Genomic DNA, 15,134 nt, shown 5'->3' on the forward strand with positions numbered 1-15,134 from the left:
CCTTTTTTTTTTTGCTATATTCCAGAAGATTTTTTTTTTTTAAATAAGGCAGAAGAAATCTCTAATTCATAAGCAGCCAGGATAAAATCCTTGAAGACCACAAGCCAAAGTTAACTGTGAACACTCTTCTAAATCTCGGCAAGAGAGGACTGTCACGCAAAGGTAGCCGTGCCAGTAAAACGAGAGGCCTAGAAAGAAAGCAAGGCATAAGAAAACCAAAGTTGCACAGAAAGAGTTGTTGTATTTGGTAAACAGTTTGGTCCACAGGCCACATCCTGTTAAGATGTCCCCCTTGTCAAGGTCCGCTCGTCAGACGCCCGCTGCTCAAAGATCTTCCCATCCTTGGGGGTGTCACTAGCATATCTGACCACCTGACTGCTTTCGGGAACTCTCGGTGAAAGCCAATTTAAGCTGGCCTCTCCGTTCACACTGCACTCAAAAGAGACCAGTTTCTAATTCCTCCTCATCTGGTCTCTTGGAGTCTGTTCTGGCAAACGTCACAGGGAAGCGAACCTAGACAGCGACCCCATGGTGCTCCCTGTGGGGACACACGATCTGTCGGCTCTGCGGCTTAGACACACACTGGTTTTAGGTCGGTGGCTTCCAGGGTTTCTGACGGGACGTGCTTTTGTGACCACACCGGGGATCTTGGAGAACAGGATGTTCCCGACGAGGCTAGGGAGCGAGGGACAGACTCAGAGCACTGAGGCCCTATTGCATCTGGCAGCCTGAATTGGGCAGCAGTTCCTGCAAATGGGAAGCCACTGCCTTTGTCAGGTAGGTCATTGTCCCATAAGCCCCACTCGGAGCGCTGTCGTAAAAGAAGTGGCAAATGCCTGTGACTTGGTCTTTCTCCAGGGTATCCGTGGCTCCAATTGACATCTGCGACGGGAAAAAACACGAAGAATGAGCAGCATTCAGCCCCCCGGTGCTGTGATGGCTGTGTGCGCTGGCGATCAGGTTGCTAGAGACCAGCGGCCCCCAGAGAGGGGCTCCGAGCCCAAGGGCAGGAGTCAAGGGTGCCCAGGGCCAACATCCAGCCTCTCCTCTGGGGGCCACACTGTGCTCCCGCACAGCCTAGTTCACAGTGCGCGATGTCTCTGTAACGAGAGCACGGCTTCTCCTACCTCGATTCCGGCCGCGGGGTAAGTGGTCTGCTTATCCAAGGCCGTATCCACAGCAAGAGTGGCGCTCGCACTAAAACCTAAGCCACAACGAGTCTATCCATTTGCAAAGATCTTTAGGTTTCCCGAGCGGCCGTTGTGCCATTTTCTAACCAAATGGTTGACTTTTTTTTTTTTTTTTTACCACCATCTGTGGTGACGTTTTCTTTGAGAATATTCTTTCCTACTGGACACAAAATCCTCAGCCTTGACAGAGACACAGGCCAGCCAACCCGTCACCTTGCCCCTCTCTCCGTCTCGGCTGTGGGGGTGACTAGGTGGGCCTGGACACACTCACCTGGTCCTGTAGGAACAGCTGGTTGGCCACCTGCACGATCTGGTCCACGTGGATGATGCCCCCGATGCTGTTCATCTCCGTGTCTGAGAGCAGCGTCAGCACCATGATGGCCTCCACCAGCAGCTGCCGGTACTCGGGCTGCGGCACGCGGTTCAGCACCGACTCAACGTGCACGGCGAACTTGATCTCCTGTGGGGTCATCTGTCAAAGGGACCGGCAGGGGGGCAGGAGTGAGCTGAGGCCAGACAGCCCTGTGACCAACGTTGACCGTAGCGCCCCCTGGGCCCAGGGCTCAGCTCCAAAATGCTGCCTCCTTTCTGGCCACATTGATTCCACCAGCTGGAACCCTCTGGGGCAGGAGGCCGGGAACCCTGCCGTGCGGGTGAGTTGGCCTTGTCCTAGCTTGATGAACCTACCCCCACTGGACTGGGCCGTCCAGGGGGCAGGGCCCTTTTCTTATTCCTCTTTCTTCTTGGTCACTCCTTGTGCCATAAAGCATGGTGTCTCGGGTGGGACAGGAACTAAAGACTCAATTTGTAAAAGAATGAATCGGAAGAAGGAAACCTGGAAAGCGTTCTCGGTGGAGGGGGCCGAAGGGGGCTGCGTGAGTGCCCAACGAGGGTGGCGGGCAGCTTTGCTCTTTTCTCTTAATAGCACTTTAAACAGCAAATGTATAGATCTTGGCGGTCAGAAATGCTATTTCTGTGAGGACAAAGAAAAGGTGATGCCGATAAATGCGGGAAAGAGCAAAAGTGGAAGGTGAAGTGCCTCAAGTGCCTGTAAGTGACGGACTTACAAAAGGCCTGTGTGGACGTAGCACACTTGGAAGAAGCGGGAGTGTTAGGAGACGGTGAAAGAAAGCCCTGGGTGGGGAGGGGGGAACCGTGGGGGGTGGGGGGGTAGGGGTGGGGGACGGGGTTTCTCATCATACCTCTCTTGTCGTTGAGGACGGGAGCACATAACCGTCGATGGACAGACCATGGCACTGGAGACAGAACACACACCGCACAGTTCAGATTCCAGGAGCCGATTAGTAAGTGTGCACACACGTTCGCACACACCCAAGTCACTCTGCCCTGGAAACCTACATGGGGGCTGAACACGCCAGACTGTCAGTTATTTTTAGAGAGCTTGTTCTCACTGCCCACAGGCTGTTTTCGATGGAGCGGTTCTAGGGAACCAGCAGGCATCTTTCAGATCCTGTGCGAACGATGCCCCCGGGAGCCGCGGGGTCCTCCTCTGTGGCAGCTCCGCCTTTCACTTGGCAACCAGGCCCTGGCGGCTGCGAGGCACCCTTTGGGGCCATAGAAAGGGATATTTTCACGGCTCCTGCTGGTGAAGTGATACTTCTGTGCCTTTGCAGGCATCTATTTTTGAGATTTCTATAATAAGCACCAATCACAAAAGACTTGAGCACATGCACAGACATGCACACGCACACCCATGTATATAAATATCAAGCGCCGGCTCAACGCAAAATGCGGCTTTTTCATAATAAGAGTGTCTTGGTATTGAACTAGTGGAAGTCTGGATGGAAGCGTCTGATGCCCCAGGAAGAGTGGGGAGATTTTCTGGGAAGTCTGTTCTCATCTCACTGGCTACCTTCTCAGTCCCGGTGCGCTGGCGGGCCGAGGACAGAGTGGCAGCAGTGGCCATACCTTCTGACCGCAGGTAGAAAAAGGAGAAGCAGAGGCTTCTGCGGGATCTGAGGGCTCTGCTCCCATGTAAGGACCAGCTGCACAAGGACAGGGACCATTCTGACCTCCCCATGCCCAGTTGCATGAAGACCTCGCTCTCCACACAGCAGAGAGGCTAAGGCTCCTTAACGGACCACTGGCCCCTGCCACCGGAGTACAACCGCTGCGAGGTGCTATGCCTTTGGGAAGGGGGTTGTAGCGTGTGCTCATTTGGGATTACTTTCCTCTCCTACTGTGAAATGAATGAGCTAACAAAAATAGTTTTAAGAAAAAACTGGTCCTGCCCATGGTTCTTAATTTGCACGGAAGCCTTAAACTGAGGCAGACTGTGTGCAAGGAAGGATGTGCGTTGGGGCTGGCGCGGCAGGGAGACGGAACGTGGGTGCGGACAGCAGAGGGGCACGGCTTCCCCGCTGACCCCCGGCACTCAGGCCCTCCTGCATTCGGGTGTGTGTGGTGCAGTCTGGGGCTCCACCGTACGGCCGTCTCTGACGGCCTCTGCAGACATTTCCACGTCCCCAGACAGCCGGGAAATGCAGCCCTGATGGCCACAGAGTGGGCAGCCAGCTAAGGGGAGTGGGTCTGGGGTCCCCCCATCCTCTAGGTGGAGAGGCAAAGGTGGCCCCAGGTACGTTGGGGTTTGGGGTGACTCAAGGCACCCGGGAGCGGACACGGTGCCCCGCAGACAGGGGGTGCTCGATCGTGTCGCTGAACGGTGGGGACACCACACCCACTGGAACACGCAGGAGGCTAGAGCCTGCGGGGGCGGGGGCGGGCATTCCAGGCCCTCTACGTCACAGTGTTTTCAGCCAAAGCCTTCCCTGGTTTTTGTCTATCTTCTGACATTTCTGTGTTCCTAAAATATGTCAAAGGTGGTCCCCTAACACTCGGGCTGCCACCTTATCTAACTTGCTGCGGTTCCAGCCGGCGGTTCTGAACCGGGATGATTTGCTGCGCGTCCCAGGGACACCTGGCAATGTCCAGGGATATCTGCGCTTGTCACAGCTGGGGGTGGGGGTGCCACTGACATCTAGCGGGTAGAGGCTGGGGATGTCACCGAGCATCCTGCATACACGGGACCCCCCCCTACAAAAAAAGAATTGCCCCGCCCCAAATGTCAGAGGTGGAGAGACCCTGCTCTAGGCTGGGACTCCCCAAGCTCGGGGACTGGCTACCTGATCCCTGCAGGTGCTGCCATGCCTCGCGACGCAATTAACGGGGATGGTTCATTCCCCTGGGAGTGTCCGTCCCCCAGCAACAAGGCCAGTGGAACGCAGCACAGCGGCCAAGCTTACCTTCTGAAGGATCTTCCACACCTTCTGGTAGAATCCCACGGGGACCCTGTTGATGGCTCCGTCCAGCCTCCTCCTGCGTAGCCACTGGCCCTGCCGCTCCCCCCAGCCGATGTGATGCCCGCCAGAGTCTGACGATGATGTGCCAGTGGGCGAGGATGGGGTGCTGGATCTCTGCAAGACAGACAACACACGGCCTTCAGAAACCTCGGAGCCGGCAGCCGCAGGGACCGCTGGCCATCAAGAGGGATGACTCTGTGACCTAGTCAAACTACCAGACCACGTGTCCAGAAAGGAACAAAGTTCCTTAATTTGACTTGTGCGTTTCTTGAAGCTGGATGGATTCTTTCCTGTACCGGTTTGGTTATGGGTCTCCTGTGTATTCTTTCTAGCCCTCAAGAGGTAGCACGGCAGCCAAGGACCTTGACCTGACAGGGAGGCTGAGCAGGTAAGAGCGAGGGCTCTGGGGTCAGTGTGTGAATCCCAACTCGCCATACCTACGTCAATCCTGAACACTAGCTCCGGGCCTCGGCTTCATCTGCACAATGGGTCACGGTCGGACCTGCTTCAGGGAGCTGTGAGCACTCACTGAATACAGACGCAGAAAACCCCGAGAGCACACCTGGCTTGTGGTAAGTGCTCACAGGAGTCAGCTGTTACCACCGAGGCCCTCTGGCACTGCTGCAGGAGGGCTCAGAGAGAGAGAGAGAAAGAGAGAGAGGGGGGCCGGGGCCCTCTCAGAGTAGGTGAACCTCTTAGAGGTGCCATGACCCAGGGACATAAATGCCCTGATGCCCACTTCTGCAGTGCCACAGGGAAGCGGTGGTCACCTCCCCGTACTCTAGGTGCCACAGAGAAGGTAACAGAATATGGGGGCAGGCGAGAGGGAATGTTCTGGAACGAAAGACGAAAAGTAAAGGCAGGGAATGTGGCCCTTTGGCTCGCTTTCTATTCTGCCTGTTCTCAGCTCGGGGCCGGCTGCTCCCTGGGGCCGCTGGTGGCCTCCAAGTCAGAACACATGCTTTACTGAAGCGCAGGGAGAGGGCGTCCTCCTGTTCCCAGCCCCCAAGCCCAAGGCCGGACTCACTCTGGCCTCCGGGAGGGAAGAGCTGGGGCAGGGCCAGCAGGCCCGCCCACGATGCAGATGCAGCTCAGAGAGGCTCCCCGTGGGGGCCTGGACCGGGGCCTGGAAGCCGAGCTGGCTCAGCGTGGGGGCGAGGCCGTGCCGCAAGCCTCCCTGTGGCAGCGCCCGCGGCCTGCTTTCCGCCGGAGGACGGCTTCTAACCCGTCTGTCTACAGGGCGGGAAAGGGATAACCCTCGTCCTTACACATCGTGTTCCGGACTACCTGGCACTTTTATTGCTCAAGGCATATCAAACTTCAAGGTTTAAAAATGAAATCCAAATGGTAAGCGTGCCAGCAGGGCAGGAGGCAGGAGTTTTCCCTATGTGCTCATTTGGACTTCATCGGATCTTATTTTGAAGAGGCTGTTAGGCTGGGTTATTCCATTGGGCTCATTACTGCCACTTAAATACGGCAACAATTAGATACAAATAAAAGTAATTACAGCCGCACTCATCAGTGACTCAGCTGGTTTTCTCCTGGTTTCAAGAGGAAGATTAAGACTCACTTCTGCAATTAGAATATTTCCTAGTCCTCCACTTGATCTGGGGCCTCAAGCCAAGCCGGGGCATTAGGAGTACAAGGTGCTAATCACTCAGCAGGTGCAGGCGGTGGCTCACCGTCAGAGCTCCAGAGAAAGGCACAGAACCAATGCCTCAAAGGTCCCAGAAGCTCCTGGGCCAACAAAGCTCAATTCGAGAACTTCGTGGCTTTCTTTCTAGACTCTCTTCAGAACGACAGTCAAATGAAAACACTTAAACCTGTTCAAATCTTGGGGAGTTAGGGACGAGGTAGGTGCACGAGAAGGGCAACAACAGCATTCAGACACCACAACACGAGGAGGCGGTGAGGACAACAGGCGGGGTGCGTGGTTTACCGCAGACTTGGAGGAATGTGCACTGCTGGCCACGGCCTGGCTCACAGAAAAGAGCTACAAAACAAAGAGAGTCCACTCAGTCATGGGCAGTGACACGAAAGGACACACACAGAGAGGAGGAACGCACAAGGCATGGAAAGCACCCGCGCAAAGAAGGTGCACGGGATGCGGGCGCACAAGTCTCACTCACCATCTAGGCCGAGGGCGCCAGGCGCCGGCCAGCGCGGAGCTCTGGGCCGTGCAACGGCGAACTTGGGAAAGGCTCTTTCTCAGACTATGAAGTGTCACCCATCCTAGTCATATGTGGATGTGCCTCGCCAAGGTAGGGCACATTTTATTTTCCACAGTCATAGCCACAAACTGCTAAGCTTTTACGTGAAGAGTTTGAAAAGCTGCAGAGACCAATAAAATACCTACCCATGACCAGCCATTTAGCATCTGGCACCTACTGCCATCCAATAGATATTTGTTACATGAACAAACACGATCAGGCGGATGACCTTTGGCCAAACAGGCATTTCTTCATCTAAAAACCCCCTGAGCTTGCAGGGGGCAGGGCCTGCGCCCAAACCGTGCATCCATGGTGTTCTGGCAAAAGCGAAGAGAAATTTAAAATGCCAAGACACCTATAAAATTTTGGACCGAGACCGTATTTCCTTGATATAAGTGGCCCAAAATAAAACTGGCACTGGCTGAATCTAAGCCTACCAAAGTAGATCATTTTGTCCCCATAATATGTAAGGATGGTATTAAATGGAGGCAGAAGGAACCGCCCACATCCCCCCACAGTGAGCCACTGCCGGGATATGGTGCCACCGAGTGGCTAGCAAAGGGAGGTGTTCGGAAATGGAGCATAAATTAGCCTGGAAGACGACACACAGAAGCTGCATGTCACTGTATGACTCCTCTACGCTCTCTCAGTCACGCACGTTAAATCGTCAGGAACGCGCTTCCGACTTTCTGGAGGGACGAGGAGGAAGCACGTCCCAGGGGTGATATGAAAGAGTGGTATCCTCACACTGTTTTCCTTGCAGGGTTAAATTCCCCCAGGCAACCTGCAGACAGGGACAACAGTATTCTTTCTATTCATATACTCGATGACCACATTTTACCTTTCCCTATTTACTTCCCTTTTTTTGAACAGAAACTCCTGCCGAGGCAGAGCCCAGAACCATCTCTTTCACAAAGCATCCTATAAAACCCAAGAGCTTGATAAATGGACTTTTTTAAAGGCATGGGGCAAGGCCATTTCCCCTGCTCTCAAGTCCGGCACTCTGCCTGTCCCCAGGGCTGCCCGCCGCAGTCCGCAGAGTCACCTCCACTCAAGCCCATTGGACGGGCAAAACCATTCTCCACGCAATCGCTCTCCGTATTCCCAGCCTCGCTTTCCGCATGCAAGCCAGAAAGGACACGAAACACACACGTGAAGGACAGAACAAGACAGAGGTTTCACCTGTTCATCAGCACTAAATCGCCTAGTCATCTGAAAGTAAAAATACAGCAAGAAGTAAACACAAGCCACTTTCGAACCAAGGATGCCCTACCTCTTCTATCACCCTCTGGAAAATCCAGGGAAGTGCTGGCCCAACTGCTGGGTGTGACCCATTAGCACCTCGTGGACTCCATCTAGCGAGTCACCACCATTTGAAATGGAGAGGAGAACCTGAGTCCGTTTCTCACTCAGGTCATGGTCAGAAGGAAGCTCTCCTTCCCTCTGTACATCGGTCAAGTCCTAGCACCTGGGAACCCGGCACGCTAGGACTAAAAAGCTGCTGCCTTGCAGTCCTGTGGGGTCAGTTCAGAAGGAATTTACTGTGAAATAAAAAGCGAACAAAGAAAAGAGACACCTGTAGATGGTGGCAAATACAGGTATCATGAGCATTCCATCCTCTTTCTACATTCCTCTCGCCATTTGGCGTGAAGGACACATTTGACGGAGAGGTGATTCAGTTACGTTTTGCGCAACTCTACTTTTGGGATAGCTGCGGCTCACCACCGAGAAGCGTGGTTCTCGGCAACAGAGACAAACGTGAGTAAGGATATTTTCTGGAATGTTCACATAATTTTTCGCTATCTGGGCAGAGTGTGTTCAGATTTCAGGACAGAGGGGACCTCACATCCTCTGCGAAGAGCAGGCCGCACCCTGCATGCCCTGGGGTTCTATCACTTTCTGAGGTGAGTCCAGGTATGAAAACCACTTCTTTCCCGGCACCGCCACCGAGAGTTCCGTCTTACCTGTTTCATCTCGCTCCTCAGCCTGTTAATGCCACTCCTCTCGGTTTTGGTGACTCCCGTGTGTCCCACCTCATGGATGGAGATGGCAGGGCTGGATGTGGAGGAATGGATGGGTCGCACTGGAGGGGAAATGCACACAGGGCTCTTACATACTATTAGCAGCCCCCGCCCCGGGGGAGGAATGCGTGCGATGTGCGCATTTTTATCCACATCTGCCCCACGTGCTTACAAACTCCATTAGAAGAGAGCCTCGTCTGCCCTGGCCAGTGCTCTGTCTCTAGCACTTGGAACAGCACCTGCCACACAGCGCGGGCTCCGCAGGCGTCCAGCGAATGGGTGAGAGAGTGACCATCGCTTGAGCAGCACGCAAAAAAACCAGAGCGGCCATCAAACCCTTTAACGAATTGTTTTTAAAAAATAATTTACTCTCCAAAAGCACACCTTCCTTGTAAAAAATGGAGACCACTCAAATAAGGGACCTTGGGACTGGAGAGGGAAGTCCCAGGAGAACAAGCGGCCCCAGGGCCACAAGTGGAGAAGAACCCACGCGCTCCCGCCATCCCCTCACTTCCAACCCGCTCTAGCGGCCTCCGGACTCAGGTCTGTCTGCGTCCTGCCCCTCCCCGCTAACCGGTTCTCTGTGCTTCGGTCCCAGCTATCGTTCGAAAAGGCAAGTGTGATCACGTCACTGCACGCCTGGAATCCTTCCAGGCCTAGCTCTGTCTTCAGGATAAAGCCTGCCCGACCTGAGTCCCACCTACCCCTCGCAGCTCCACACTCCTAGCCAGGTACATGGGGCCGGGCATTTGTATGTGCTGCTGCCTCCCATCCCACCCGCTCCCCTCTGCCAGGCGCACCTTCTCCTTCTGCAAACCCAGCTCAAAGGCCACTTCCTAGAGCAGCTCCCCTGGGTGCCCAGCCTTCCCACCCAGCCCTCAATGAAGCTATGGGAGTAGAGGGCACCGCCTAGGAGACTGGCGACAAATAAGGAGCCAGGGGACACCAGCATTTAAAGGACAGCAGGGAGGAAGGGAGTCGCAGAAGAATCACAAAGATTAGCTGGAGAGCGAGAAGGACACCAGGAAAGTGGAAACCAGAAGCGAAAGGGGTCTGAGGAGCTACAGTAGGGCCAATGTAGGGTGGGCAGTGGCTGGAAAGATCTCTGACATCTCAGAATTTAAAAAAAATTCTAAGACTATTTGAGTTTCCTAACTTATAAAAACTGAACAATGACAGAAGACAATAAAATGATGTTATATGTAAGACGGACCTCTTCTGGCCTTGCTTGCAACCAGACATATTTATAGCTTTCTAGTGACACTAGTCTCTTCTCAATTTTGTAAGCATCTACAGCTTTATAATAACAAATTTTCAGTAATTATCTGCATCAAACCATGTATATGGTTTTGATGAACAGAACACATAAAATATTTATCTCGCATATTTACGTTTCAAGGACTGTGCATTTGAAAGAACTGGAAATTACTTTTGGAAAAGGATCTCGAGCGCTCCTCCTTCAGGAAAGGAGAAAAGCGACCAAAACACGTCTGACTGCATGATGCCGCCGCCTTTGTTTGCTGGCTGGTGTGCGCTCTGGGGAAAAAATATGAAGTACCCAATGTCCTTCTCATTAAATAAAAAGAATGACAGCCTGCACGGCGTTTCTTTGGCGTGATGAAATAAATCTGCCAATGTGTCTGCAAATCATTTTGCTTTATTAGGAGGAGAGATGATAATTGCTTCAATTATAATTAGGGAGCATTTGAGAACAAAATTCCACCAGGACTTGGGCGATTCTACTTCCTAGCACAGCAAAGAAGGTTCTGGTACAGATCAAAACTCAGTGAACAAGATGGAGTGAAGCTCAGTCTCTCAGCCCGAAGGTGCTGAGAGCATGTGGACGACCCTGCGCCCCTGAAGGGTAACGGGAGTGTGGCCGAGAGTGCTTCTACCCAAGCCAAAGGTGGGGCACGCAGGAGCTGGGAAAAGACAGCCCTTCCACCCCTACACCCTGCTCACCTCATCCCTCCTCACACCCGTGCACAGGGGCCAGCGGAAGGAGGGAGGGCGCAGGCCAGAGCGCAGAGGGGTACACACCACACCCACGTGCGATGGCAACGCTCTCGGCAAGCCTACGAGGGGTCACAAAGGCCTAGGAGCCCCAATCTTGAACCCAGGGACCGTCCATCTCCCTAAAGCAGGAAGCCTACCCTCGTCTATGCCGTCCACAGTGGCGGTTGTAGGCAACCCTGGGCACACCAGTCGGCCCCCTGTGCCGCTGTCCCCGGAGGTGAACTGAGCATTCACTTACCGCTTCTTTCAACGCCAAATTCTTTTCCACTCAGAATATGGTGCAGAAGGTTTTTCATGTCAAAAGGGCTGAGGTTCATCAAACTTTCAGAAGCTTCTTCTCCTACAAACAAACATAAGCGTCTCTGACATCGGGCTGGTGGCGCAGAGTCGGGTGGGCCTTGAAGAGGGGGTAGCAAAGGATGCTGTAGCAGGCCTCCCTGCTCGGGGTGACCTCACCACTGTTTCAGGGCCGAAACGTGCCACTCCTCGGTGATGCTAAACGCTGCGGTTTCAATTGTGTCTTTACTTAACACTCAGACGCATCCTTTTTCACCCTGTGATGGTTCCCAATGTTGGAATGCATCTCGTAGTCGATTTACACTTTTAAATTGGTAGGATTTCTCCCAACAGAGGCATTATGAGATGCGGGATGACATCTCACCACAAGGAGACACAGTAAGGGACTTAGCTGGCCGGAGCAGGGCACAAGATTCTAGTACCTCCTTCTCCCTGACATATGAAATTCAACAAGGTGCGCTGGCTGGCCTGGCGGAAGTTACATCTAAATGAGAGAACCTGGTAAAGCGTGAGCACACACAAAGGCCCGGAAGCCCCGGTTCCAGGATACTTGGGCAGGCTCCCCCTAGGGGTGGGGAGGGAGGTGCAGGAACCCCCTCCCCCCGCCCCCCGAGTCCACCTGCGTACATCGTACCTGAGCAGTTCAGGCTCCGTGCCAGCTCCGTGGCCATCACCTGAATGATCAGTCCAATCCGCAGTCTGAGCATCTCCACGAAGAGGCTGGGCTGCGCCCTGACGTACATGGCCAGGTAAACCACAATCTCCTGACGCAGACACACGTGGAGACAGCGTTTCAGAGACTGGCTGCTGGAGAAGAGGCCCCTGCGCCTGGAAGGCGGCTGTGGCCCTGCCCCTCCCCGGCTCGCTGACCTGCGTGAGGACGGCGATGCTGATGTCCTGCCCGCTGGCTTCGTAGATGAGCTTTGTGAGCTCCTCGGGGGGCAGGGGCCTAGGAAGAAGCATCAGGACGTGAACATCATGAAAGGTGCCCAGGAGCGGTGCCTCCTCGCCCTCCATGGAAGAGCCTTATTTTCCTGCTGGAAGCTCCTGAGTGACAGTGTTTTTAAAAAGACCCTCTTCCCACATGGTGGCTGGCACTGATGCTTTCCGCACAGTCCCCCACAAACCTCAGCCCCCCCCCCCCCCCAGGCTGAAGACTTACGCAGAGATGGTCTTCTCCCGGGGCTCTGGTGGCAGGCCCACTGTGAGCTGCTTCTGGTGCGACAGGAGGTCTGTGCAGGCCTACTCATTTAGAGAAAAGGGTGAGGGCCACGGCGACAGCAGGAGGGGAGGGGGAGAGGGGGGGTGGGGTGGGGTGGAGATTAGCAAGGCCAGCAGGGAAGGGTCACTCCCAACAGAATCAGAAATTTACCTTTACAAACTTTATGACCCATGGTGTCCTTTATTTGAAAATTCATATACAGACCCCGTACTGAACAACCTAGGCAGGGCTGGGCCGGGCTCTGCAGGGCCCATTGGGGTATTTAATGCCCATCCACTGTAGCAAACACATTGGATCCCCGGATATCCTACAAGGGAGATGAGCTGTCACGAGTCCTAAGATACCAACGTTAAGGGTTAATGACCATATTACAGTCTTAGCTTGCCAGTTTCTCCATTATTCACATAAAACAAATACCATCATCTTACCATAACACTGAACTCTAACGTCTTAGAAAGCAGTTCTGGATTTTGCAGGGCCTCGGGGCTAAAACGGTAATGATGATTATACTGCAGATGTGCAGAAATAAGAACGCTCTGTTTAAGGGTGCCAGGCCACAGAGCATTTTCATTTGATTTCTTGGTAAACCTCTTTCTGCAGCTACAAAGGAACAACACTAATCAACTTGAATCTCATTTCCTCTGCTTGTCTTCCAAGAGCAGTGGGAGGTCAGGAGAGGAGGGCCTGTGCCATTCACGTATGAGATAACTGGTTTCCTTTACAAATAAGAGGTGCTTGCCTCCAGCTTTCCTAACACAAAGAGGGCATGGGTCTACAAAGAACAAACGGACTGCCCCAGTGCACTTGCTCTGACCTCTGCCAGGACCTCCACTTTCTTCCTGAGCAGGCCAGAGATGTAGCGAATCAAACCCCACTCCTGGTTCAAGCCAGCTTTCCCATAGAGCTCGCTGAGGAGGTTGTGAACGGTGACCCCGTGCTGTCCGGAGAGATTTGTGTCCCAGCTGGGGCCCCTGTCAAGAGAGAGAAAATCCCAGAAGTATGACCTGGAATGCTTAAAGGCTGGATTCACTTGGCAGGGAGGAAAATGAATCACTGTACATTCTGCCAAACTTTGGGGGCCTCCCCGTGCCTCTGAGTCTCACCAAGAGGGTTCCATCCTACCAAAGCACCCCTTCTATTTGAAACAGAAGCCTAACGTAAACAGGGAGATCCTGGCCTCACTCAAGCCTTCTCGTCCTGAGAGGCCAGAGCTGGTGGGTAGAGAAGGAGACAGAAGTCGGCTCATGGTGATCCTGGGTTATGTGGGTGAATATAATCATGACCTGCTTTGCTGGAAGACCAAGAAAACGACAACAAAGAGTCCGGGAGCGTGGAGAAGGCTCGAGCTGGTGAAGACCATAAACTTACTTTATTACATACAGAATGTACAGAATGTCTGCTTGGTCCTGTAGGTTTGAACAATCTTTCAGCTGCTCAACCAGCTTGTCACAGTCCACATCACCATGGTCATCTCTGGGCCACTGGAAGTCGTCTTCGGGGGCCTGGCCATACAAAAGCCAAACAGTGGGGGAGAGGGGCTGAGCATGTGAACTTTGAGAAGACCAGGAAGTGACACACCAACCGGGTCTTGAAACTCTGTCACTGCTGTGCTCCAGGTTTCAGTGACTCTTCCGTAGCTTTTTATTTATATGTTTTACTATTTCTGATCAGCGAATCATTGGGTTAGTCAATGTCTGAAGAGCCCAGACGGAACAGATGAAGATATGTGTATTTATGCAACGTTCAAAAACGGGTTAAAACGAAGCCCTGGTGTTTGAACTCAGGCCGGCAGTTACCAGCGGAGTGGAGGGAGGAAGCCATTGGGAGGGCACGGGGGGCAGCTGTTTCCACCGGTCCCCCGGTTCTAGCCTTTACGCCTTTCTCTGTATGCTGTACTGCAATAAAGATCTTTTTGAAAGCAAAACACAAAAAATATGTAAGTTTTAGACAACCTCCAATTGAAGTCAGGTTAAAATATTCTTCAGTAGACACTGCATCTTTCTATTCACGTAGGATAAAATCATAGACAAACTCCTAGATAAAACGAATTATAGGAATCAGTGGGAACACCCTGACATTTTATTCTCCTCAGGGATCTTTTTACTTACTTCCTCTAGCGAGACAGATTCTGATGATGGGCAGAAAGGCAGTAGCCTTTTCCTACATGCAAAGTATCAAGGTTTGCATCAAATGCATTGTGGATACTAACAAGAGGCAGATCGCAGACAACCAAGAGCGGGTTCCCACTGAAACCCAGAACTTTTAATCCCAAAGGTCCCGGACATCAAAAAATGTTCACTTTTGAGTTCTACCCCGTAAAAGAGTTCTTGGGAGTAACACCAACATCGAAAAACATTACGCTAAAACAAAACAAGACAAAAGTGATTCTAAATACTTTACCTTGTTTAGGAGTGGCTGAGGAGAATCAACAAGATTTAGTGATTTACGGTGGGTACTCAGAACTTTAGTTGGCAAAGTCATGGGAACAACTGGAAAACAAAAGAATAAAGAAAGCCCTTCTGAGGAGGAGGAAGGATAAGATACTTCTTTTGAGCGTTACGGCGACTACTCCTTACCCAATACGAACCGACTAAAGGAACGATTACTTATTTAAATTAATTTCAGCAAGAATTTACCAGGTAGCCACATCATGTGCTAGACCTGGGAACGAGAGGTGAGCAGGACATCGATCTCGCTTCTCCCTCCCGGAACTGAGGGAAACGACATAGCATCTGAGGACTGGAAGGGGCCTTAGAACTGATGGAGGCCGACCTTTGTCCTTCGGATGAGGAAGATGGGAACGACAGAAGGAAGAGCATGTGTTCGGGGTCACTGGCCTTCTCCTCATTAAGGTGTCG

At 52.8% G+C, this 15,134-nt stretch overlaps 1 protein-coding gene across 5 annotated transcripts in view; it reads right to left on the reverse strand.

Moving 5' to 3' along the window:
* Positions 1-221: 221 nt before the first annotated feature.
* PHKA2 (phosphorylase kinase regulatory subunit alpha 2) overlaps positions 222-15,134 on the reverse strand; it is a 70,558-nt gene continuing 55,645 nt past the window's right edge. The window contains exons 21-34 of one of the 5 annotated variants that reach the window (XM_047075965.1): positions 14,677-14,765; positions 13,645-13,778; positions 13,091-13,247; positions 12,217-12,296; positions 11,925-12,003; positions 11,689-11,818; positions 10,996-11,097; positions 8,685-8,803; positions 7,903-7,932; positions 6,450-6,503; positions 4,454-4,624; positions 2,393-2,446; positions 1,462-1,662; positions 222-882 (exon numbers count right to left, since the gene is read on the reverse strand). In XM_047075965.1, the coding sequence (XP_046931921.1) occupies positions 712-882; positions 1,462-1,662; positions 2,393-2,446; positions 4,454-4,624; positions 6,450-6,503; positions 7,903-7,932; positions 8,685-8,803; positions 10,996-11,097; positions 11,689-11,818; positions 11,925-12,003; positions 12,217-12,296; positions 13,091-13,247; positions 13,645-13,778; positions 14,677-14,765 (1,571 nt within the window). In that variant the 3' untranslated portion in view covers positions 222-711. Of the gene's footprint in view, positions 883-1,461; positions 1,663-2,392; positions 2,447-2,549; positions 2,557-4,453; positions 4,625-6,449; positions 7,505-7,902; positions 7,933-8,684; positions 8,804-10,995; positions 11,098-11,688; positions 11,819-11,924; positions 12,004-12,216; positions 12,297-13,090; positions 13,248-13,644; positions 13,779-14,676; positions 14,766-15,134 lie in introns of those variants that run through there. The other 4 variants (XM_047075968.1, XM_047075966.1, XM_047075967.1 and 1 more) reach the window with 4 other exon arrangements.

The sequence above is a fragment of the Lynx rufus genome, unplaced genomic scaffold, assembly GCF_022079265.1.
Source record: "Lynx rufus isolate CCGP_SWC_20201006 ecotype Redwood Valley unplaced genomic scaffold, mLynRuf1.p SCAF_14, whole genome shotgun sequence".
Lineage (NCBI taxonomy): Eukaryota > Metazoa > Chordata > Mammalia > Carnivora > Felidae > Lynx > Lynx rufus.